Consider the following 27,027-nt stretch of genomic DNA (forward strand, 5'->3'; position numbering starts at 1 on the left):
CCATAGTCCTTGTATAACAGTGAATAGTTACTTTATGTTCTTTTTTCTATGCCATCCTTGATTTTAAAGAACCCTATTATATCCTTTCCCTCTTATTTGACAGCTCTTTTCTCAAGCTGAAGAGTCTTAGTCTGTTTAATCTCTCATTTTTGGAAGCATTCTGTGACTTTGCAGAATGCAACAAAGACAGCGATATTTTTCTAGTTACAGCTATTGTCCTTTTGGAGATTATGAAAGAAATGAACTATCTGCATTTTTTTTTTTCAACAGCTCAGTTTTACAGTAAAATAATTTCCAGTCCCACATAAGTAAGAATTACATAGCTGTGTTAAATTTTTTGCTCAAAAATGTATACTTTCCAAAATGTTGTTTCAGGCTAACCCAAGCTATTTGCTAATGTAATCCAAATTTGCAAAAAGTTAGAAAAAGGAGAATTATTTATCAGCATTTCTTAAAATTACTATTCTGCTTTTTTGTCATGAGATGACTTTTTTCTAGGATTTGCCTGCAGATCCTTGACAAAATAATTTAAAAACATAGTTTATTTTGAGGCCAAGCGAAAAAAAATTTATTTTTCCTTGCCAAGAAAACAAAGTTCATTTCTGATGAAATAAAACAGGAAAAAAAAATTATTTTAAAACTGCTAAGTAGAAAAAGAATACTAGTAAAGCCCTAGCATGTAGTTCTGTAAAAGATGCATTACTGCTGTTCTCCCCCCTTCCCCTCTATTTGTACTCAGTGGCACGCAACACTAGTAATTTCAATTTCTGTGTTGATGACCTGTCCAACTCCTTAATCTCCTACTCACCAGAGGGACTGCTTGCTTATTTGGATCTTAAGCAAGCACTGCCCAGTGAGATTGCTGCTGCCAGTTGCCCTGCAGACCTGCTATCAGCCTCCCTCTTCCTGTCCCAGTTGTGAGCTTTTCTGTGATTTCCATTCCGCTGTTGTATCTTGTACCACGCCTCTTCTGCCTGGCTTTTCTTCCATTATCACAGTAGTTGAATGCTACTATTAGCAGCGTACTGTGTTGGGAAACCTAACTGGTTACCTGCCAGCCTTCACTGGATTTGCACCTCCTACTTTCCAAAGCTCTAGTTTTACTGAATGTCAGTCTGTGACATTCCATCACATATTGCTGGCTGAACATGACTGCAGTTTTGCTGCTGATATTGTTTCGTTGGACCTTGTTGCTGTTCCTGTTTTAGGTCACTGTGGTCAGCTTCATCATCTGCTTTTCCTCTGGGCCTGTACTCCAGGTTGTCATCTTTGGTTCAGACCTCTTTAGGTCTTAACATCCAGGCTACAATTGAATTTTGAGTAACGGATGAGAAAGAGCGTTCACTATTCATCCATTCAGCAAAAACTCGTCAGCACTGACTGAATGACTGCTTTATTATGAGTTTGCTGATGTCTATGACAAGCCAGTGGTTAACTTAGTATGGCCACTGCCTGTGCAATTACTTCTGTATGTTTTCCTTCTGTCTCTCAGTTATACCAAGATCTGTCAAAAGATTTGTTGTCCTGCTTATAGTACCAAATATGAAAGGTCCTCATACATGAGTATTCCTAGGCATTAGTCAGTGATTAGCATGTCATCAGTGCATAGGCAGTGTGACAGCAAATTACGGTCAATGTTAGCAAATGCAAAGTAAGGTTCACAAGAGGGAGCAGTGTGAACAATTAATGTTCATTATTATATTTTAAATAAAACACTCACTAAAATGGCCTGAACTTCTGAATAGAAGTTTTAATGGAATATCCAGTGCATACCAGTGGGTTTTTTGATAATGAAGATGATTATTTAAATACAGAAATGGAAAGAAACTGTTATGCTGTGTTGCATAATGTTATAGCTTGCTTAGAGTGTGCTTGGTGCTTTTTGCATGCCTTTTTTAAAGGATCATACTGGAGTTAAAGGATGGTTTAAAAAGAAAAAAGAGTCACAAGAATGTTAGTCCTATAAAAGCTTCCACAGGAAAACATCTGGAAAAATTGCAGGGAAAAATAGAATAAACACTATCAGCAAGTACAAAATGATGAAAAGTATAGGGAAGGCAAACTTACGAAAACAAACAAAAATTTACTAAATTATCTCATAGGTTTTTTTAGTACCATCAATAATCAGCTGCCAAAGTAACTTGTGTATTCTATGTGAGTGACCTTGAAGCTGTGTACATATGCATATATTATATAAGTATTTAATTGCATATAACATGAATAGGTACTACATGTGTTGAAAAAAGCTGAATATGCATGTATTTCTTTGCAGGGTTTGATCTCACTTTAGTAGATGGAGATGCAAATCCCAAAGCTCTGCTATTCCTTCGGGGGGAGGGGGGACCAACAAAACACAGCCCACAAATCCTTCAGTATTTTAATTCCACAATCTTGGCCTTTAATGATAAGCAGATTTAAGGCCACTTGGTGCAGTAGCGCTTTGTTTTATGAAATCAGTGGGCAAAACAGTGGTGGAATGTTTCCACTAACGATACCCTTTAATTTGAATTGAGAGTTGCCTGCTTGCCACCAAGATGATAAAATGATATTTTACAAAGAGGAAGAAGTTATGAATTAAGTCAGTAAAGTTGTTTGAACTTCGTTATCATTACTCAAGTTAATGTGGCTGAGAAAAAAAAAGAAGTTGAATTGTTGAACAAATACCTAAAATAATTAAAAAACCAGAAAAATTCATAATACAGATTGTGACATCAAACAAAAAAAATTCCTGATCTTAAACCAACTGAATGATAACATATTATATAATAAAGTAGAATATGTCTGCATAGTTATAGAAAGGGCTAATTTGCCAACTAAGAGGAGAAAATAGAATATTTAGAGATAGTTAGAGACTTTGTGTTCTAACCAGCACATTATAATTACCCTTGTGAAATGTAAATTTTCTCCAGACATTGGTATTTTATGAAGATTTTTGTGGAGTTGGCTGAATTTTTAAACAAGTATTTGATTTTTCTCTCTCAGTTCTACTGTTTACTCTTTAAAGTGAATCTTTAGCAGTGAATCTCACAAGCTAAAATTGATTCATTGGGAGTATTTGACCAAGATTAATGATACTAGCCTATAAAATGTGAAAATAAAGTAAACCACAGTGGTAGAACACTTGCTTGTCCTAAGTCTGTTCTACGAATGCATAAGAACTTAACACTGTTTGTGTGCTTCACAGCTGCCCCTCTGCAATTTTCTAGGAGACTTTGTATGAACTAACAAAAATGTGAATGGAAAATAATTATTTCCTTGTTTATACCCACTAATGCTAATTTCCACTAATTATCTTTCCCACTAGTTTTCTTTCCAGTCTCCAAATACTCCAACAGGAGCTTTTCAGTCTACTCTAAGAATATTTCCAATCCTGATGGCGTCACTGTAGTAGTGATAAACGTTATAATCTCATATCCAAAATAAAGTGACTGATAATCAGTTTACTGTTTGCTGCCTAGTGCTCAGTAATCAGTTTAAAAGAAGATGAAGTTAATATGTATGTCCCTGTATACAAATAAAGTAAACCACATCCTGGGTTGACTGCAAAATATTAGTTCATCATAGCTTAATTGTACCCAATGATCGTGTTTAGACTGTGCAAAATGCTTCCTGTGGTAAAAAGCAACTTAGAGGGCATGGGATTTTTTTAAGTTTGGTGTTCTTTTTTTGTTTGGATTTTTTTGTTTGGGTTTTTTTTTTTTTTGGGGAGGGTGTGTGTGTTTGTATTTTGTGTGGGGTTTTTTTTGTTGTTTGTTTGTTTTTCTTCTCCCTGTAATGATATGTATTTTGTAAAACCCAGGTTCTGGTGGGAGCTCTTGGTGGTGTTATGGGGAGCGTTCTGGGCACTGAGTTCTGCCTCCGCTCCCGGGGGGGCAGCCGTGGTGTTCAGGTCGTCTTTGACTGGGAAGGCACAGGAAGTATTTTTAACAGCTGTGCAGTGAGCAATACCACTGTGTGGCTGCTAGAGAAGGATGGAAAGGTTGGAGGGTACCTGCGTATGTACCAATTGCTTTTCTGAGCGTTTTGCACAGCTGAATTGCTAGAGGCTTCTCTAATTTATTTCAAGTAGTAACTGAATGAGTTAATCCTCTATTTAACATAACTTCAGAATTACAACTTTTGCATTAACAGAAACTGTATAAATTGTAATCTCTTTTGCCCTGGGCTATTCCTAGCTATTTACTTATAAATATGACTTCTGATATGTAGCGAAAATGCATTGTAATTATCGTAATCAAAAGGAAACGGCTCCTATCAAAAATACTAGAGTTTTGTTTTTTCAGTTTTTAGACTGATTGAGTATTATATTTTCAATATTCCTTTATCCAGAATGGATAAGTTTATCTGTTTGTCAATTGTAGTTTTATTAAACACTCTCTGCTGGAGATGAGTATGCAAAACAGATCCTGTTGTTAACGTCGGAACTGTTTTATAAACAGAATTGCAGCCAGCTAGAGCTTTAAATTCAAATATTTTTTTCATTAGCAAGCAGACACCAAGATGGTCTGCTGTAGCTTAGAAAACAGTGAGTTAGAATGATGAATAGCAAAAACTACTGTGAAGGCGGATATTTACTGTGGGGTAGCAGGGTGGTTTAAAGTTGTATTTCACAAATGTGTGTTTGTTAGTGTGGCATAATTCAGTGATGTCCTGGTTGATCTTGAGGTAAAAAACCCCTGTGCAGTAACAGTAAATGTCTTCAGAGGAAGATCAGTATGTGAGAGACAGTGCTATAAGAAATGTAATAAAACTGGACTATCTAAAAAGCAAGAGTGAGTGGAGAAGACACAAGGAAAGCAAGCACAAACTGTGTTAGGCTGCTTAATAAATTTACATATTACAGGACAGTTTTGAGGACTACCTGAAACTTACTGGTGGCTTGAGTGCTACAAAGGAAAGATTAATTTGTTATGCAATATAAGAAGCAACATGAACATAGTTGTTGTCTTCCTGCGTGGTCAGAGGGGAGAACTAGAAATCTGCTCGATTCTTGAATTTTTTGTAGGAAAAAGGAGAATTTTTTACTTCCAGGGTCGTATGCATTTATCTGTTGTTGAATACATACTAGTGCTCTTCAGGTATTCTGTTAATGAAGAATTCAAAATGAGAAGTTTCTGAAGAGTGAAATAAGTATTTTTCTCCATGAGATTCCTTTAACTATACCTGTTACATTTTTGGTTTTTGCAATAGGAACCTCAGTAATACTAAGCAACTGTGAGTGTGAAAATTATTTAGACCCTTTTCAGCACAGAGGTTACAGAATCTTTTTTTTTGATTTAAATGTAAGACATTTCTGATTTTAGGCTCTCTTAATACTAAGCTGGTGCATAGAGTGATGATATTAAGGTTGAAAAAGATCTACCATTCTTATCTCTCCATGGATTTCTAAGGGCCTCTGTTCCCAAGTTTTGCTATCACTAAGTGCTTTTTCTTGCTGAGAAACCGTGTTATGAGGTAAAAATTTGGAATATGGCATTTGTTATTAGCACTACAATTTTTTCTTAAATGTCTGGGAAGGAAAAAAATAACTGTTTGAGCATTATATGATAAGTAGTAACTTTTAAAGTAAATGTAGTTGTTGTCATCTACTTGTGTTATTTTAGATGGGGAGCAGAGTGGGAGAGAGGCATGTGAAGGGAGGAAAGAAATCCCTGCAAGAATCAAATTCTTGTTACTTCATAGCATTGAACTGCAGGCGTGTCTGGGAACGTAGGCAATTGTAAGAAAGACAGCAATAAGGAAGATGAACATGTTTGAATACGTGCAGGAAGATGTGTGTGCTCATGTTATCTGCCAAGTCAAAAGGGTCTTTACTTTTTTTCCAGAGAAGCCAGGGCCTTTAAGAGGCTGAGTTATTGATCATCCAAAGCACCCTGGTGATTAGATCCTCCTCATGCTTGCTAATTACTCTAGCCCTGCTACTTTCATTTGTAGCTTCAAATATTCCTGTTCACTGTGGGGAGAGATCTCATTACATTTGATATCAATGGAAGTCTTTTCCTTGAATTTGGAAGGCTTTAAATCTAAGTTGCTCAGTCAAAAGCATTCTAAAGAGCTCCTGGAGGTGTTGAGCAGTGTCAGGTGCATGGACTTTGCAAGTTAACAGAGTGCTTGGTATCTCTTACAGTGTATGGTGCCATGCAGGATGGTTTATTGCTGTTGAAAGCTTCTTCAGTTGCTGAGTTCAGTGGTTACTTGTGGCAGTGGACTTCTGTATATGTTTTACATGGTTTTAAGTTTTACTAAGCCAACATTTCTTAAAACAGTGAAATGGTACTTTAGTTAAAGATTTGGAGTGGAACACTAAATCTGAACATCTGTAAACTTTGCGGAAAATTGGCATTTAGATCCAAAGTGGAAGCTAATGCCTATGGCTTTGGCTTCCTCCTCTTTTTGAGTTGAAAAAGGGAAAGAAATTAAAAATTGAGCTTTCTCGAAAAGCATAAAAAAAATAGAGGGTCACTCCTGTGATGCTTTGAAAATAAACAATGGAACAAGAACTGGTATTACTGCTAAAGTGGTTAACATCCTCTGCAACAGATGCATGCTGAAAGTGGTATTCTCTAGATTTGTACAAGGATGTCATGGAATAGTTGAAGAGAGCATATATCAAAAGAGAAATGTTCTGGATGATGGGGCAGGGTGTATCCTCAGGAGGTTTGCTGATGACACAAAACTGGGAGGAGTGGCTGATAAATCAGAGGGCTGTGCTGCCATCCAGAGGGACCTCAACAAGAAATGGGGAGAAATGGTCCAACAGGAACCTCATGCAGCTCATCAAAGGGAAGTGCAAAGTCCTGCACTTAGGGAGGAGTAACCCTACGCACCCTTACATGCTGAGGCCCAAGCAGCTGGAAGGCAGCTTTGCAGAAAGATCTGGGGCTTTTGGTGCCCAGTGCCAGAACAAGAGGCAATGGGCACAAACTGAAACTCAGGAGGTTCCCTCTGAGCATCAAGAAATACTTTTTTTTTTCTTCTTCTTCTTTTTTTTTTTTTTTTTTTTTTTTTTACTGTGAGGGTGACTGAGCACTGGCGCACATTCCCCGTAGAGGTTGTGGAGTCTCCCTCCTTAGACATATTCAAAAGCTGTCTGGACAGTCTAGGTGATGCTGCTTGAGCAGGGGGGTTGAATGAGATGACCTCCAGAGGTGCCTTCATTCTGTGATTCTGAGAGAAGGTATAACTAAAGTTGGGAAACATGTAGATTTCCTCTATAAAACCTCTATAAAAAGGAGGATGTAAACATATGGCTCAAATCTAAGCAAATGGATTTTTTTTTTTTTTTTTTGGTAATTGATGGCTTATATTTTCCACAGAGCCTCTAAAGGAGACTACTAAGAGTAAGTTGCAGTGTCTCAGTTCAGGATCCTGTAGGTTCATTAATATCTGCCAGTACTGGGAGGAGTGCTGTACTCGGCACGTACAGAGCACATAGCATTAAAATGCCGCTGACATCAACCTTCCCAAGGCGGGGGGGGAAAAAGTGTTTTACTTTTCACAACAAAAGCTTTCAGCGAGAAGAATAATCAAAAGTTTCAGTGTTTCTCTATAGAGCCATCAGAATTGTGATGTTGTCAGAATTAGTTTTTTGAACTCCCATGTTAGTTTTTTTGTTCTCCCCACAGAGAAACAAGAATATTCTATTTTTAAGCTGGAAGACTGGAAAATGTGTACTGAATTGAAATGTACAGTGAAGGGTGGGAGGAATACCTTTGGGTAGGGGAAAAAAAAAAATTCTTCCAGCTCTCATTTGTATTGCTATTGTACACGTCATTCGAATTCCTGAGGAGTTTAACTGCAAGATTTGCGTATGTAGTATCATTACTGCAGTAAAACACATTCTTCTGCAGATGGGAAACTAAAAGCAGTGGCTTCTAATTTCATGCAAGATAATAACTGCAACCAAAGAATAAAGGAGAAAAAAGTCTATCATAATACAGAATATTGAGCTGGAAAAATATTCTAACCTTCACTGGGAGCTATCACTAAAAACTGAAGTATGGCATAAGAACACAGGAGAAATGTAGGAATTGCCGTACTAGTTTAACCTTGTGCTCTGTTTAATCTCACGTTCACATCTCAAAGGTTGTCTACCTTAACGCAAAGGTTGTCTACCTTACCATGCAATGCAGCACAATAGGAATAGATCAGTAGATAGAGCTGAGGCTTCTGTGTCTGCTTTGTGTGTGGTTCAGGTGCTATACTTCAGATTAGATATAGTCTTGAGTTCCTGGGCTGAACGTCTCCATTACACGTGTGTTAAAGGTGTTTTGGTTTGGTTTTTTTTGAAGAAGTCGTCTCTCTGGGATCCATTTGCTTCCTGGCTGATGAGAGCCACAAACATGCTGGACACCAAGGGATAGACTGGGTGGGACAGGGATATGTGCCTTAAACTGTCAAGCATTTTCCAGTGTATGAACTAGTGTAAAAACAAGAAAAGCTTCCCGCAGTCTCTTCGTGCCATCTATTTGCCCTTCCTTGCTTGAGAGGGGCAAGGGTCTCTTGGTCCCCAGCAGCACCTCTGGAAGGCTGTCTTGCTTCACCCACTCTCCCCCAGGGGCACCTGATCTGCTCTCACTCTTGGGAAGGCATCGTTATTCTGATCATGTCTTTCCTGGCACCACATGCCATTTTTGACCTTTCCTGTGCCTGAGCTTGTGGCTTTGTCTTCTCCTGCCACAGCCCCCAAGAAATCACCTCCACACATTTCTTGGATTGGGGTTTTTGCCCTCACAGACATTGCCAAGATTTCTTTTACTCTGGCAAACGTAACACCCTGGAGCTGCAGGCAAAGATCAGAAAAAGGGAGTGTGCTTGTTTGGAGAGGTAGCAAAGGAGAACTGGCAGAACAGGTAGGCTGAAGAGCTGGCTTGCTGCCAGGAAATTGGGTGTAGAGGGAAGCCAGGTAGCACTTTAAGAGGAGTAGTTGTGGGCACAGGGGGAAACTTGGTAAGGATTAGGAAGGCTAGGTTGGAGCCAGCTGATCAAGCTCTGGAGGATGGAAAAGCCCTACTCTCCCTCAGGTAACACAAGACTTACCTGCTTCTTCCTCCTCCTCCTGTGTTTTCAGCTTTCAGGAGTGATGACGTATCTGTCTTACACTTTTGGATGAAAGTGTGATGGGCTGCCAGTGCTTCTTGGCCCACGTTCCCTCTCAGCCTCCCCTCTTACAAAGCACACGTGAAGGTGTGTAACTGTATGGAAAAGCCAAGAATCTGAATGGGAGAGGTGCCTGTAGTGGAGCAAAAATGGGATAGCAAGAGCTGTTGGAACAAGAAAACTGTATTTGCTGGGCAGGTCAGCGTGGCTCATAGCTTAAAAGATGACAGTCAAGGCAGGGGGTGAGAGAAGCGAAGTGGAATAATAAACCAGGAAAAGCGTGAAGAGAGGTTGTGATGCCACCATGACCAGCAGTTGGAGTTTTCTCCCGAGGACCACTGTGGCCCACTGCAAATGAACGTTGTTAGCAAAACAACGGGCATGGCCTAAGCAGATGGGCAGGTGGAACAACTGCAGATGTGTTCTTAGAAATGGGAGGATTATTAGAAATATTTGAAAGATTTCTTACTACGTTCACTGTGTCTGTGTCTGCATGCATGTAGATAAATGTGCTTCATGCAGGTGCTGCTGGTGGAGGGAGAGACTTAAATTCCTTTGTGGTTTCTGGAAAACTTCCATTGGTTTCACTGAAAATGCTGCCTTGAGGAGCTACTACAGTGTGGGTGTATCTGGATTAATTAGTGCTCCGAATACCTAACTATTAGCATTTGTTTGGCTGGAAAAGCCAAACAAATTAGCCTTGGAGGAGAAATCAGTTTGAGCTGTGTTTTAGTTTGGGCTGGCACCAAAGCTAATTTCTTTTCAATGCAAATGCAACCAAGAGCACTCAAGCATTGAGAGTCCTTAGTACTTCTTCCATTAATCTTTTTACTAACCAAAAGTACACAAATGGGAAAGAACCAGGATGTTTTTAGACACAGAGCTATAAAATAAGCCCCAGATGCATATGAGGGAAGTGCAGAGATGGTGAGGATGCAGCAGTATTGATGAAAGCTTGGTTGTTGGGATTCATGCACTTGGTCTAGGTTAACCTGAATAATTAGTTGTGGTTGCTGTTCTCCCAGATTTACTGTGTGGTGTACAATGTGTCACGTATGACCTAGTTGAAAGGTGTGCTATTTGGTTCTTTAACGAGTAAGTTTGGGACTTTATTTTTGCCTGGGATACATGGCTTTTTCTTTTTTTTTTTTTTTTTTTTTTTTTTTTTTTTTTGGCAAGCCAGTAATAGGTATGTACTTCCATTTATAAGGTTGTCTTGCTTTTACAATAAGCTTGTCCTAAACAGTGATGTATTGGAGGTTTACCCCAGTGGTTTTATCCTGTCTAAGTGGAGACTGAGTGTAGAAAGACCTTTTTCTTTTCCTCATGTCAAGAGTTTCAGTACATGATTTGTTTTGAGTTTGGACTGTAGTAAATTAAAGGTCTCTGCAACTTGACAGAGGCATATGAAAAACAGCAACTTCTAGATGTATGCAGAAGTTAGGGTGGCATGCTGATCGGTATCTGGACTGCAGAATAGATCTTGAAAAAAATGCATAGTTTGTTTTGTTTTCAAATGCTGCTTTTAAGATAAGGACAGAAAAGTGGTGCATCCTTGAAAGCAGCAGCTGTATCAAGTCTATTGAATTAAATAGGTTTCGCTCTTGTGTGACAATAGCTTCTGTAATATATAACAGACCTTCTAAAGTTCGAGGAGTACTACATCCCTGTTGACAGTTTAAATTAATCTTAGTATATTACAAAAATTAAAAATCATTATCTTGTCCTTGTGCTAGGAAGCTTGTTACAAAATATATGGGTAGATGTAGTGTAAAGAAGCTTCAATTAACTTTTCTGGATGTTAATCAGATAAGTTTTAAGATTTATGATAGAACTTGGAAGTCTTCATTGCATTAAAATGAGTCTCCTTTGGCGCTTTGGGTAGTACCTAAAGCAGTTGGTTCATATATGGCAAAAAAAAAAAAAAGCAGCTCTGTGTATCAGTTTAGGAGACAGATGGTTTTGCTATAGTTCCCTGCCCTGTGCCAGCCTTGGTAACTTTAATTAAATATTGTCAAAGACCAAAGTTGTTAGCTTATGTATCTATTTGGAAGCTTGTTTATTCATTGTGGAGAAGGTTTTGGATCTTGTTATTATGTAGTTTGTCCCCTCATGCAGAATCTGGGTTCGATCTTTGGCCTTCTGTGGATCTGTGTATCTACACTGATTTAAACCAGCAGAGGGTTTTGATCTAGTGGTTTAAAGTGTGTTTTACAGATGTGCTTGCTAACTTGATAGTGAAGATAACTGACCAGGGTTGAAAGACTGTTCGTGAAGAAGGCTGGGAATCTTAAGGAGAGAGAGAGAAAATAACACTATGTAAACATGCTGCTGAAAGCAGGGTTACAATTCATGCAGCCAACAGGGGACAGAGCTAAAGCTGTATTGGTTATTTAAATTTTGTTATTTTTCTAATACTCAAATGTTTCATTTTCAAACTCTGAAGTTGTCAGGCAGAGTGTGGCAGGAAAGAAGGTCTTTAACACCACCTTCACCTTGGTCTAGGCTACAGTGTGTATTGGAAAAGCCTCACAGGTGAGGCAGGGGAATATTTCCAGAATACAAAGGCACTTTATCCATGCAGCCACACTGAGAAAGAAGTAGTAGAAAGGCTGTTCTGGCATTGTGCTCCCTGAGGAATGGAGCCAGGCCTTCCATAGTTGAGGGCTAATATTGGTTCAGGGTCCCATACTAGTCACTAGATTTTTCTTTTTCTGACATAATTATTCATTGCTTCTACTTACTGTTTGCAACAGGAAGGGGAAAATATTTTCTATCTGGCTGTAGAAGATATTGAAACGGACACAGAACTTCTGATTGGGTACTTGGACAGTGACATGGAAGAAGAGGAGGAGGAGGAGGAAGAAGTAACTGTTATCCAGGAAGATGAAGACAGTGGCAACAATAAAGAAGTGCAGCCAGCGGGTGAAAAAATTGCAGGTGAGCAATATGTAAAAAATAGGATAACTTGAGAGCTTAAAAGTGGTAACAAAGAAGAAAGAGAACACTAACTGTATAGGATTGGGGAACTGGAAGGCTCTCCAAGTTTAGTCTGAGCTCTTGTATGATTTTTATCTCTTTATTTTGGTTGAAGTTGAGGTTCTTTTCTTTGCCTAATAAGAAGCAGACAGTCCTGTGAATTACTGAGTGAATGAGTGAGCCTAGATTTCATGAGAAGTTACCATTAATTTCTGAACTAAAGACAGAGTTCACTTCACCTGACATATAGTCTTATGACAGCTAAGTTTTTGCTCTAAGAGGGGTAGTTTCCCTCTTACTTAGATGGGAGAGAAATAAACCTTTTCATAAAACTGTTCAGCCAATCCTAAGGTAGGATGTCTAAGAAAAGGTAGGTAACCTGAGCTGTCTGGTAAATTCTCAGTGTCTTTATCAAAGTAGAGACAACCTGGATGACTAATTTAGGCTAACAGCCTAAGTCATACCCAACTTAATACTTTGCATCTGTTTTCAATAATGCTGATGGTAATCCTCGCAAGATAGGCTGTATATAATCTGTTCAGAGACAATGTCTTTTGTGAATTTTGTGATGCCATTTTGCATAATCTGTCTCTGGCAGAGAGTCTCTCTTAATGTAACCAAAATATTCCCTGAAAACTATTCCTTTACTGTTTTTGTCTCCAATCATGCAGATCCCCTCACCTGTAAAGAGGATCATGCATGCCCAAACTGTGAATCTAGTTTTGCCAGCCAGGAGATTCTAGCTGAACATCTTCAGACTTTGCACCAAAAACCCAGTGAGGAAAAGGAATTTAAGTGCCGAAACTGTGGAAAGAAATTCCCTGTTAAACAAGCTCTACAAAGACAGTGAGTAGAAACAGGAGTGTTTTTTCAGGGTTCATTTAAATCATTTTCATTCAATCATTTATTTCCCCTGGCTTAATTTAAGCTTTAATTTTTATGCTTATGTATTTGTACCCTTACCCTTTACATTAGTCTTTTAATATGTTAATTTCTTGTATTTGTTGGAGGCTTCGATTGAATCGCAAAAATGTTGCTAACTTTTTGTGTTTTAAAATCATATGCTGTAGACCAAATCATGGCTGCTGTTTGGTGCAAAACCGTTGGTCTCCATCAGTGGACTGTTTAGGAGATGTAATTTTTAAGCTGTGGATGTTGTTACAGAACTAAAGTAAGATTTAGAAGAAAGTAAATGGTGATCTAGAAGGACAAAAAAAAGGAAAAACAATGCTTCATGTTTGCATAATTAAATATTTGGGTGATGGGGAAAAAAAATAGAAACATGAAAGACGTGAGATTTAAGAGCACATCTTTACTGTCCTTGATAGTGTAAATATGCAGTTTTGTCACTAAAGTCATATACCTTGCAATTACACTTTTGTACAAAAAAATAACTGTTTTTGTCTTGTTGTTTATGTATTTTTTTGCTTGCAGTTAAATAGATATATTTTTATTATACATTTGATTACAGATAATACATTAGATGCTTAAGTGATTATAGATAGTACATTTAATCTAACTCTCTTGTATTGGAAAGAAACACTCGCATAGAATGCATATAACGCTGCTCTTCTAATAAATTGATCTTTCTTACATCTGAATAATGTGAACATTCCTAGAACTGGCAGCTCTATATAAGCTCTGTGGTCTTTCATGGAAATAAATAAAATTACGTAGCAGAGGAATATTTGGTGGAGGCAATTAAATATTTTTCTCTTGAACTTAGACTTGTTCCTTCTAGTCTATAGTGGAAGTTGGATTTGTGCTGTATAGCTAGTTAAGTAAATTTTTACATCATGCAAAGTAAGATTGATCTGTGTGAGGATACAGCAGTATGATCCTGACTCTTGCTATTTATGCATTTGATTAGTCCCACTCAATTCCAGGAGACTTCATGTCTGGAAATAGATTACTCGCCTACTTAAAGATTTATAGAACTGTATATATGTTCTTAGCTACTGCAAGCCTGTGTAAGTTGTCGAATGTTCCCCTTATTTTGGTCTCTTTATTTTTTATTTTTCTTTAGTGTACTTCAGTGCACAGAGAATATCAGCCCAGGAGACTCTTCAAGAAGTTTTCAGTGCTCTGTTTGCAATACTTCCTTCAGCTCAGAATCGAGGTTTTGTGTCTGAGTTACTGGACTGCTGTCATACCATTGCTGGCCTCCCTTTGCATGTTAGCTTTCAAGCTTGTTAGTTTATGTGAATCCTAACAGTGAAAGAAGTCAAATGCTTTCATTCCTATTTGGTGTAAGTAATGCATGAGGTGGCCTTGGAACTCTGCAGTGCAGCATGCATTAAGCTCAGAGTACTTGCTATGTGTCTGGTTTCTGTAGATACTGCTTTATGTGTTGCTTTTTTTTGCCCTTTTTTTTTTTTTTTTCTTTACTGGTTATCCCATATAGTTATGAACAGCACAAGGAGGCATGCAGAGGGGATGCCAGATTCATATGCAAGGCAGATAGCTGCGGGAAGAGGTTCAAGAGTAAGGATGCCCTGAAAAAACATAAAGAGAATGTTCACAGTGGTAAGAAAGAGTTTAATGTTTCTTTGGGAAAAAAACCTTCTAATGTGTTCCTAGCCTTAAATTTGCAAATCGGAGTAAACATTGTCTTTGGTTTCTTTTTTAATGGATTCATTTGTATCAAAAAGAAAATTAAGAAGTAACTAATTGCAAGAGTAACCATTCCTCCTCCCCCAGGGAGAAATTGCTGTATACCAGGTGAATCATTAGTCTACTGCAGAAAATGTAATAGGAATCTGGGGAAGTTTAAACTAGGCAAGTAATAGATAAAGTAAAACATTTCAGCAGTGAGGAAAGTCAACCACTGGCACAAACTGCTATAGGAAGTGGTGAGTTCTTGATCTTTTGGTATTTTCAGGGCACAATGGGATGTCTTTCTGGAAGACATGCTTCACAAACGATTAGGCTTGATGAGGGTATTGCATAAAATTCTATAGCCTTTGTTGTGCAGGAAGCCAGACCAGACAATCCACTAGTCCTATTAGGCCCTGGCGTTTTTATATCTGTGCACTGTGAATCAATAGTTTTCAATCAAACTTCACTCTGTTTTCATGAAAGGGCAAAATACTGCTCTCAGATCCACAATGCAGATCTCGGTTCTGGCATTCTGCTCTCTCTGCATGTCCCCTCTCAATGTCAATGGAAGATCAGTATGTGTGGGGACAGCAGAATACCAGAGTGCAAAGAAAACAGTTTTTAGTTGATGATGACAGCACTGAGATGCTTTGTAAGATTTTCATTACATGAAATCTCTTTCTTCTGCCAAACTCTTACAGTGTACAGAAACCCTTCCATAACGATTCTTATAAAAGATTATCTCCTTTTTTCAGTATCAGTAAGAATTTTTTCATCCATGAGCATTGTTGTGTTTAGGCTTAGCTTTGGTCAGTTATGTAGTGGTATACAAATTCCACAATTCTCTTGAATAATCACTCCAGGCATGACTGAGAGCAGACGCCTGGAGGATATTTTTGCTTTGCCTGCACAATGAGTAGAGCTTTTATTTTGCCACTTGGGAGTCATAGAAATCACAACCAGTGTCAGTGCAGGAAGGAAAATAACCTACTACTGTTGAGGGACACTTCTAGAATTCCTTCCTGCCTTGTGTTACCTGGAGGCAAGGGAAAGTAGAAAGGATTGTTACATGTGTTGCCTGTTATGCAAAGCTATGAACAGATATTCGCTATCACCTTTCTCTCCTCTGAAATGGTCTCATTAATGTTCTTGTAAGTTGAAGTACTAAGTGTATTCCTGTATTTATGTGTATATCAGTATATATAAATACTTGTAAGTTTTATAACAGCAAATGCACATGTGAGACTAAGTACTGTTTTATACTACAAATTTAAGTATTGAACCAATCGATTGACAGGGTACGTTGTAGTAAGAAGAATCGATATAATATGAATTCTTTAGGACAGCAAGAGCAGGAAAGATGTAGAATGCTGAGAGTCTGAAAAATTGAGCTGGAAGCCATCTAATGAGTTAATTTATGATCCATACTTCCTCTGTGCTTGACTAAGCAGTACTCCCCTCCTCTTTCATTCTGTGTCCCTTCTTTTTAGTGTTCAATGTAGTATGAACATTTTTTACATAAGCTAGGAAATATCTTGCATGGGCATGTAATTATAAACAAAGAATTAGGTTTGTCGTGGCTTTGTCTTGTAATAAAATAGCTTTGTGGGTTACTAAAATGAATTTCAAAAGGTAAATAATAGATAAACCCAATTAAATGCTCTCACTTTTTAAAGCAATTGTGAAAAGGGAAGGAAGATACGTCTGGTAGCTGACCTGTTGTTTGTTTTGTAATTTACATTTTAGACAAGATTTGAATTCATGATCTGGTGCTAATACAATTTCCCTGTCGTGTTCAGTTAAAGACCATTAGTGATATATTATTTTATATAGTAGAATGCTTAATGCTTTCTGAATAAAGAAAAATGGGAAATAGTGGTTTTGACTTCCGTTTGGGATCTTTTTTGTCATTGCTGCACTAATTCCTGTATTGACTTCTGGAAGAAATCAACTGTTCAGTTATAAAGTGAGTTGTTCTTAGTTGTGAATTGTGCTCTTCATATTGGATTGGTGATGTATGATAACATCTATTTGAAGAGTTTTTTCTTTATTGTTCTAGTCGTCTTGATTTACATTCCATCAGTAACTGGTTTTTGGACACCCACAGAGAACTCCTGATATGGAACACTTTGAAGATGGGATACAAATGTAAAAATCTTATGTCAGTCAAATGACCTGTGAAAAGTCACAGACTTGGTGGAAATATTAGGTTCTTTCTTAGCACTTCCTTTTTAAGATGATGGTGGTATTTTGTTTCTGTTTCAGGAAATTCTAGGAAGAAACTGATGTGTTCAGTGTGCAATAAGAAGTGTTCCTCAGCAACAAATCTCCAAGAGCATCGAAAGGTCAGTAAGATGAAGGCTAACCCACAGCAGGCTTTGACTTTACTAAGATGTGAGACTATGGTGCTTAGGTCACTTGAAAGCTGCTGTAATGCAAATCTTTGGGTAATCTTTCATGGTTACAAAATCAATGTATTTTATTGAGAGTATTTATTTTTGTAATCACAATTGGTTAAACCAAAAATCTTCCTAAAGTTTTCATGCGTCTTTTATCAAATACCAAGATATTTGTGCTTGTGTCATTTATGCATTCCAACATTAAGTCAAAGTTGCCTGCTCTTCTTCAGCATTCTTAAACGCTAAGCTAAATGTAAAAATATGTTATGTAATGATAGGATACATACAGAGCATAAAATAGGTTCGTGAGCCTTCAGTTTTTGTACAAAATACAGTCAGTCTTTCTTACTACTTTGTGATATACCAGTAAGGGTGTTATTTGTAATTTAGTTATGCAGTAGTAAAAAAATTTCTTCCTCAAAAACAAATTCTTAATTTCTTTTTCTTCATGTATGTAATCTTTTATAACCAGAACAGGAGGGGTTAACAGTTTGAAAAGCATCTATTGGAAATAAGGAGGTTCATATAGGAATACAGATGGACTATCAATATGAGATTCTGAATCCATTATACCCGAAGGAAGTCCCTGCAAGATTAATTTGATAAATCGCTAAAACCCAGGAGATTCTGTTTTTACAAAAAGCTACATTGTACTGTTTATCAGATTAACTGTAAGTCTTTAATAATGTCCTGGCTATAACCTGAATCCATCGAGGATATAGATGATATCAATTAAAATATGTTGTTGCAAAGGAAATGGTGGGGCCCCTCCTTTTTAATTTGTTTTTCTCCTTGCTTGTATTAATATGCCCTGCATTTCTTCTCTAACAGGGCTATACTTTGTTACTCCTCAGACCAAATTGTGGTATGCCTTGCCACATGTAATTACAATTTTTACACATCAGTGCATGTTATGTTGGCCCTGCAAATGCAAAATATCATGGTTAGTGTGTCCATTTTATTAAAATGTTTGTTTTGTTTCAGTAGTTGTAATTTTGTGCAGGCACTATGATACACACTAACAAGCTTTTCAAGTAGCATTGATGGTAGGTCAGTTGAGCACTTATTCATCTTAAGAATCACCATGAAGATTTTGTGCATAAAACTTTATTTCCTCTTCTTGATTGGCTCCTCTTTTAAGACATCCAGAAAACGGATATTCCGGATTCACACACCTACATCAGATAGTGAAGGAGATTGCATGTAGGACTCATGCCTTCTGTTTGCTTGAATTACTTTGCTTTTGTAGGGAGTGAGGCGGGATCCATCACAAACATTGCCAAAAGTATTTAGACAGGCAATAAAAACAGTAAGAAAATAATAGGTGAAACAGGGAGGAAAAGAGGTTTTTTTTTTTTTACCTATTTCCTGTCAATGTAAAAAAATAAAAGTAGATAATAGAAAGGTAAAGTGTAGGAGATAACAGAAAGTAAGCCCAAACAACAGAAAGAGGGAAATCTGACAAACACAGAGAAAAAAGGTAAAGAGGGTGGCTGTAGGGGAGATTGAGATCTGTTTACTCTCTGAAGACACGGTCATTCAGATCTGTAGCTTTCATGTCATCTTTGATTTAAACTCATTTTTAGCTTTGTGTGTCTTGCGGATTGCTTGTGCCTTAAATGTCTAAAGATAGGCCCTTTCTTAGCCATGCACAATTAAACTTTGCTGTCATCACCTTCTGCCCCTTAGTCTTACCTTCTTGTTTTCCAGATTGTTGCCTCTACCATGCTAATTTTTGGTGGCACGGCTTTTTTTTTTTTAGTTTATCTGAATAAATTTAAGGAAATGTAGGGCTGGAAGAGACCTCAGGAGGTTTTCTAGCCCGTTCTGTTCCGCAGAGGGGAGTAAGCATGTATGTAAATCATCCTAGATATGCGCTGTCTCATCTGGAAAGTTCCACTAAAGAAAATTCTACCACCTCCACAGATGTCTCTCTGTGTTCTGACTTTCAGCTTCAGTGCCATCAACTTTTTTGAATGTGTTCATTAGTCCAGTGTTTGTTTTCTCTGATGTCCTACTTCAATCTTCTTCTTTACTGCAAATTGGGTTACTTGCTCTTTGTCTTATCTGAGAGAATGCCAAGAAAAATTCACCGCTGTCTTTATAACAATTAGCATATTGCAGAGTTGTTTTGAACTCCATTTGCAGTTCCTAGGCTGTACAAACACAGTTATCTCAACCTTTCTTCATGCATCTGTTTTTTCCAAACTACGTTCTCTTCTAGTAACCTTTTTCTTCCTGTGGATTCTCTTTCACCTATATGCTTTTTGAAGTCAGCTGCCCAAACAAGAAGAGCAGTGATGCTTAGTTGAGCCCTTGGTAGTGCCAAGTATAGCGGAATGATAGTCCTGAGTTTATTAATACAGAGATTATGTGTATTAATACATCCCAGAATGACAGTGCTTTCTAACAGGACCATCAATCTTGTTATTCATGTTTTGTTTGGAATTCATTGATGTTTTCTGTAGTGGTGCTATGTAAACTGTTGGTCGTCATATAGCATTTGTGCATTTGATTTCTCCTTTGTAAATATTGAGTGTTTTGGAGCTTCATTCAGAGTGTGGAAATAATTTTGGATTCTGAGCTTGTCTTCCTTTGTGACTACAGTCCTACCCAGAATAGTCTCATCTACATTTTTTATTTTATATTTGATTTCCAAAACTACTTACCATAATACAACCCTCCTCCTGCATGATGCCTACAAAACTTTAACAACAGTTGTGATGTTGTTCCACTGATACTATTGCTTTTTGTGATGATCAGTGTCTTTTTGTTTTCCATTCTGTCTATAGCCACTGTTTTCTTTTGTCTTATCCTCCAATTGTAACGTGACATCCTGCTATCTGATATTTATAGTAGTCCATGATTTGGGCTGCTAAGTGATATGGTAGTACAAAAAAAATAAATTCCCGGCAAACACAACTCAGGAAATGCTGTACAGGAGCTTACAGAAGACTGGGTAATAGAATGAGAAAGTTTGTTGTAAAATCTCCTTTTTGCAGGTTTATGATGTCTACTGCCAGAGTAAATGAAACAGCATCTGAATTACATTCTGATACTAAGTTCTGAAGTTTAAGTAAAATGCAAAATTCAGTCATTCAACGGTGATAATAGTGAGCAAGCAAGCGAGGGGAGTGTTGTCTTCATTGATGCAGATTCTTGCTAAAGGTTTCCTTTTGTATCTTTGAATATAGGTGTCTCATTTTTTGGATTTGAATTGCTCACAGGAACTTAAAATTAAAAGTGAGCATGTACATGTGAATAGCACAGGCTGCCAGGCCTCTGCACTGAGGAGCTACTGTTCTGTAAGTGGAAATGGAAGAAAAATTCAAACAAATCCCAGCGTTGCTGGTTTCTTTTCCCAGGATGATGCAGTCAGAATTGATAGTGCCACGCTTTCAGTACTTGTAGGTAGACTGGGGGTGTATGTCTCTTTCTGGCTGGACAGCTCTGGGGTCAGTTTCTGATTCTTGTTGTAGGCAGGTGTTTTCAATGGTAAAGTAGCTAATTCCCCTGTTAAGATAGAAGATTAAGGACACCTTTGAGTGTAAGGCAGCAAAGCTTTTTTGACTTTGGAAAAGGTCATAAAACAAATGCCGGTATGGAATGCAGGATTGTGCTTCACTGGTAAGACTAGTTTGTGCTGTTGCTGTTCTGGATTTCTGAGCAGTTTTCTTATATGAATCTGTAAGATTCCATTAAGAGGCATGCTGTAGCACGGTCTGCTGGGGAGAAAATGACAGAACCAAGAAGGATCCTACTCATTGCTTGTTCTAAGAGATTGAGAGTGTTTTATTGTTTATGAAAAATTCTTGATTCTTTCTTAACTTTCTTTGCTGTAGAGCTGGACTTCCTGCAAAATTATGGTGAGGAGAGTCACTCTTAAACATTATCTGTGATTCTCCCTCCACCCCCGCGTTTTTTCACCTGCCAGTTCCAAGTGTCTCTGTGTTGGGTTTTTTCCTGCCCTTTTTGTTCAACCCTGGGCGATGTTTTGTTCTGCTGTGCAATCTTTATTTTTCACAATCACTATGAAAGCCATAGAAAGGTAGAGGAAACCAAATTTTGAACACCACTTCAAAATTGTCAATAACATTTAATAATTTCAGTTGGATGCAATGTTCTCATATCCTTGCTCTCTCAAAGCACTGCCTTCCAACAGAATCTCATCCAGTTCTTGATGTGGTAGATTGAAATTCAAATTAGTTTTTGGAAAAGCTGATCATGGATTGCTTGTATCTTCAAAGTTTTAGCTCAGTTTCACCCCCAAAACTCTTTTGAATGACCTTTTGCTTTTCAGTAGACCTAAAATGAAAATTTTAAGATTGTCAGTCCTGTAAGTGAAGGAGTATATTTATCTGAGCATATATTAATCTTGTTCAGATGCTTGCTGTTTTGTATAGCACTTAGCAAGTTGTTATCTGAAGGTGTAGCTCTTCAAATGCCTATGAAACAATTGTAAGTGTGCTCTGACTTTAATGTAACAGGTTTATGTTGATAGCTGTTACAGCCCCCTAATGGGACTAATTTTGTTACACGAATAAACCATTGCACGAGCAGTTGTCTGTGGTATTACAGCCTGTATACTCATCGAGCATGTTGTTTGACAAGTTTTCTTAAAATGAAAATTGATTTGAATATCATTATTCATAAAAATATTTGCTATTTTTTATTACTGTTGTTTTACCATGTAATTGTGCACTTTTCTAAAGAACTGATTAAAGAGTGCCAGCTATAGAATATATGCTTGATAGCTACAGCTATTTAATGCGTGTGCACGCAAGTCTGTGTCTGATTCTTTTCTAAAGAATTGATTAAAGAGTATCTGCTATAGAATATATATTTGATAGCTGTAGCTTTTTAATGCACGTGCACGGAAGTCTCTGTTTTGAAGCAAAAGTATTCAATGAGACTGTTTATTAAACAATGCTCATAAGTTGAAGTCAGACATTTGTATAGTGTTAAAGCACAGTCTGGGTTCTGATGTATTAAATATTATGTTTAAGAATACCTTACAGGTTATTTCAAATAATTGTCTCGGGGCATTCTGATAGCACTTGGTTGCAGAATTATGTAGACTTCAGTCAACGATCTAAGTAAAAATTTAGATCTTTTGGGAAAGGGTAGAGTAGTAGATTGTGTGTGCATATAAGAGAAATTAATCTGAAATGCAGCTGGGTAAACAGAATATTTAGAATGAGTGATCTTCATTTGAGCTTACCACCTGATTCTGTCTGAGCATTTCGTTAAGCATCACTGTCCAAAGTGTGCAAGTTTGCAGAGATTGTAGGAAATGGCATAACCACTTTTTAGTTTATTAAAATGTTTAATTTGCTCTAAAGTTAGTTTGTGAGTAGCAGCATAAAAACATGGTGAGGCAGAATACTTACGGAGAATCTCTTTTTGGTGGTTTTTTTTTTTTGTTTGTTTGTTTTAAGTGGAAGTCTTAGTTGAGCTTCTTTACTGTCCTGTCCACAAATGTTTTTCATTAGAGTGTTGTGTTGAACCTTTGTTATTTTTAGCTGCTAGATTCTCCTACAGAAAGTCTACCGAGTTCTCCAAAAAAGCTTTATGAAATGTTGTCTCTGCCCAGAAGTTTTGCTGTCTAAGGCTGCAGTTCCAAAAAGCTGAAATGAATGTTCAGTTGCAGCGTAACTAGGCTGCCTATGGCAAATGTAATACAGAGCAGAAGGTGAATGGTAATCTTGACAGGTGGAGAACTATATGTGTGTTGTGATTTTAGGGAACAATAAATAACACAGGATTTTTTTTTTCATTGAGCATCAGAAGTTGTAGCTGTCAACTGCCTCTTCTATTTTTCCAGCGTTTAGTCCTTGATAATGTTATGTGCTGTGATGTTGAAAATCCTGCTAATGCTTACTGCGTTTACAGTTTTAGACACTGCTGCCCTTCCACTGTCTTGCCTCTAAAAGCTTTTAAGAGAAACAATCCTGAAAGAGTTTGATAGTACTTGTTTTTTAAAATTCTTACGGCAGTTATGAAGTAGTTACTGTGTTATTTTTACTTATGTCTTATTGACTAAAAGGAAATGTTCTGAAAAGGTATTCTGCATCTGTTTTTTTAATGCTTTCGTAATAATGATATTTTAAATGGATCTGATACTGCAAATTTGCATAACCTGTGTTTCTAAATATAGTTTGAGTGATAATTTGTTGTTTGCAATTATGAATATTTATTTTTTGAGAGATACTGTTGTTCACCAAGGGACTAGGAAGGGGGAATCACACAATATTCGTAAGTGTTAGTATAGCTACTGGCTAAGAAATAGTTACGGTCTGTTAGAGAATTTCTGTATAGGTAAGATGTATGATCTTGTTTGAGACACATATTTAATTATCATTAAACACTCATTTTGCAGGTCCATGAGATCTTTGAGTGTCAGGAATGTGACAAGAAATTTATTTCGGCTAACCAGCTAAAACGCCATATGATAACTCATTCAGGTAACGTACAAAAATAACACAAACCTATATATGTGTGTGTATGTATTATTAGTTTCTTATAGAAGGCTTGATGAATTCTGTGTTGTCCTGAGCTGTTCAAGCAAATCTCAGGTTCCAAGGAAACCATCTAAGATATCCTTTCTAAGCCTTTCAAAAATCCAAGTGTAATGCTATAGTCTTCTTCCTGTTGCTGCTTTGTCAAGCTATTTTTTTCATGCTAGCTGGGGTAGATGATGTTAGTTAGCTGGGATGGGGCAAGAGATTGCTGCTTGGCTTATAGAGGAGGTGAAGAACCGATGGTTGAAATTTCATGTTGAAGAGAAGAGGATGGGAGCTGGGGTATGCTGTCAGACAGAGAACTGTAATGAAAAGGGAAACCGTCATTCTCATATATATATATATATATATATATATATATAAGTGGACTTATGTGCACATAGTTTCCAGTCAGAGGAAAGCAGCTCATACTCCACACTGTTTCAGAGACCACACACAAATGTTTCATTGTGCCTGTCCTCTGCCAGAACAGGTCATTGTGAGCGGGGAGTGGCCTTGTCTGTAGGCTTGGCAGTATGACACAAATTGGCTCTGCCAGCATTTCTGATCACTGCAATCTAGTGTTTCTGTGTCTTTCACCAGTGATTAGAAACATCAACCAACACAATGGAAACACAAACATTATTCTGTCAAATACATTAGCATTTAAAAAATGCAGGTTTTTACAGCTGCACAGGCTTATAATTGAACTATTTTCTTGGTATCAATCCACACCAAAAGCTCATTTCTTGTAATCTATATCTCAGAGGCTCCTAGCTTTCTTTTGACACTTTTGGATGAGCATTAATGTAGTTAAGTTGCAGTCACCAGTTGAAGCATAAAGGATTTTGCATAGGAACTTCTGGTTTTGGAAGCTAATATGTATATTGTTAATTAAGTTTTAAAACATTTAAACTGTCATGCCCTCTTTCACATTTGTAATCTGGAAACAGAGTTTTCCTCTTTGAAGTCATTCTCTTTTGATTTAAGCTAATTAATCAGAATTTAGTTTTAGCAATGATTATTGCAAAGAATGTGCCAATTTCTTGAGATACACCATGGCTCATCTTTTGTGAAGTGACTTAACTGTCTAACATAAAGGGCATTAGATGTCTTTCTAATTGGTTTAATCTTAATTGGGTTGACTTAATTGCAAAAATCTCTCTGAGGAGATGACTGTCTCTGCCTTTCATCTTCTCCCCCTGTATAAACAGGAGATTAAATGTCCCCCACTCATTTTCTGCAGAAAAACGCCCCTACACCTGCGAGGTTTGCAATAAGTCCTTCAAACGACTTGATCAAGTGACTGCACACAAAATAATACACAGTGAAGATAAACCTTATAAATGCAAGCTTTGTGGAAAGGGATTTGCCCACAGAAATGTTTACAAGAATCACAAGAAGGTAAAGCACTCTGCTGTTGTTGTTTACAGGTCTGCCAGCCTCAGATTTGCAGATTTTTTTCTTTTAAGTGGTTCATCATTAAGCTCTGGCATGCTTATAAACATGGGATTAAAGTATTGGAGAATGTATTTTTTAGTGTTCTTTGTTATATCCAAAATCTCAAAATACTAAATGAATTCTAGTAAAAAAAAAAAGTGAAATAAACAGAAGGAAATCACAGTTGCTTGGTTAAAAGCATCAAATACATCCCCATTTTGACTTTTCTGTTTTTTTGTTGTGTTTTTTTTTTTTAAAGTTTTTTAGGTTATCAAGTTAAAAATGTAACTGATCTAAAATGTCTTCAATTTTTTTGTTTTTTAAAAAAATACCATATTTGAATAAAATTAAGTGTAGTACTGTTGCAGTCATTGTTGGACTTAGCAGCAGATGCTTTCAAACTATACTGGATTTGCACTGGATAGTGTTCACACATTAAAACAACATCAGAAGAAACATTACCTGAAAAATAGGCTCATGAAGGGATGCTCCACTTCTGTTGATTTAAGCTCAAATCTGCTTGGCCTAATTTCTATAACGCCTGTCATTATTTTTAACCTGGGGTTACATTTTTAATGGCAAGGCTATAGCCATGACTGCAGTTTCAGAATTACAAGACTGTAAAAAAAGAAAGAGGGGGAAAAAAAAAAATTACCTGTCTGGTTTTGTGCCCAGTATTTGGAACCCTTTGCTCTTTTTTCTTTTTTTTTTTTTTACATTTTTTAAATACTACCCCTTTCTTTCCCCCTTTTTGGTGAAACTAATATACTCACAAGTCTTTCGCAGTGTGGCTCATTATATGCCATCTGGGAATTTGGCACAGGATCTTTGCACCATCTCTTGCACTTTCAGCCATAAATCAAGTAAGAGTAATAATAATGCCTCTCACAGGATGAAATGGTGATGACTGTCTAAAACAGAAAGCATGCAGAAGCCTGCTGAAGGACAAGATTAGCTCCCATATATGCTGTGATTGTATTTTATGACTTTATTAAGAAAATGGGGCAGAATCTCACAAATTGGATATATTCTAAGGAAAATGTATAAAATACTATCTGGAAAGATACTTCTATATCTTAAATGAATACTTCTTACATGTTTCCTTAAGTTAATTTGCAGTTGATGACTGGTAGGGAGTTTGGGCTGAAAACGGACTTTAGAATTAAGTATGAATGAGTAAACACTTTGACCCAATTCTATGTTTAAAGCAGCAGCACCGCTAGCATAAGCAAGGTCTAGAGGCTCCACTTAATGGGAAAAATACTACGATTTAGACAGATTTAGTGAGTACCTAATTTTGACAGAATTCCTTAAAGCATGTTGGAATACTTATTTCCTGAACCTGTTTGCACATAGTACTGGCTGTAAATCAACCCTGTCCTATAATGAAAGAAACTTATTCCTGTGTTTACATAAAGTTTACCCAAACAGCTGTGAATATTCACCCGTCCACATTTAGGTCTCTAATTTCACTTGCTAACTGAAGAGATGAGCATGAGATATAGGAGACAGACATAGATGTCCTGAATTGCTTTTTTAGACACTCCTCTCTCCATTGAGTAAACAATGTAAACAAAAGGAGGTAGTAGATAATGGAGGGGGTATGGATGTGTATACACACAACCAATTCTAAGGTGTAAGTCAAGGGTGTGGTATTTTGGGATGCCAAAATAGTTTTAGGTACCATGATTTTGGGAGGGCTGCACTACTACTAGGGGAAGAGGACGATAGTTCTTTTGCTTGTTCACAGGAATGTTGATCCAGTAACAGTGGAAATTTAAACCTTTATTGTGTATCATACTTCTATGTATTTCTTAAGCTTGGGTTTTTAATGATTGTTTAGGTGTGTATTCCTTTAAGACGTCCTCCTAGGTTTCATTTTCTTTTGGAGGAAGAAAAGTTGGACTCTGAATGATTTCATAGTGCTTTTTTGAGTTCCAGGATGCAGTTACTGTGCTAGTAACTTAGGGAGCTTAGAAACCTGCAGTAGGAATGATGGGTATGGTAGTTAA

At 37.3% G+C, this 27,027-nt stretch overlaps 1 protein-coding gene across 2 annotated transcripts in view; it reads left to right on the top strand.

Annotated features, from left to right (window-relative positions):
* The window catches only part of PRDM5 (PR/SET domain 5), a 91,764-nt gene that overhangs the window by 17,547 nt on the left and 47,190 nt on the right, over positions 1-27,027 (top strand). For both annotated transcript variants that reach the window (XM_050896175.1, XM_050896176.1), the window contains exons 4-9: positions 11,856-12,039; positions 12,750-12,924; positions 14,483-14,604; positions 16,942-17,021; positions 23,455-23,539; positions 24,822-24,979. In XM_050896175.1, the coding sequence (XP_050752132.1) occupies positions 11,856-12,039; positions 12,750-12,924; positions 14,483-14,604; positions 16,942-17,021; positions 23,455-23,539; positions 24,822-24,979 (804 nt within the window). The remainder of the gene's footprint in view (positions 1-11,855; positions 12,040-12,749; positions 12,925-14,482; positions 14,605-16,941; positions 17,022-23,454; positions 23,540-24,821; positions 24,980-27,027) is intronic.

The sequence above is a fragment of the Gymnogyps californianus genome, chromosome 4 (assembly GCF_018139145.2).
Source record: "Gymnogyps californianus isolate 813 chromosome 4, ASM1813914v2, whole genome shotgun sequence".
Lineage (NCBI taxonomy): Eukaryota > Metazoa > Chordata > Aves > Accipitriformes > Cathartidae > Gymnogyps > Gymnogyps californianus.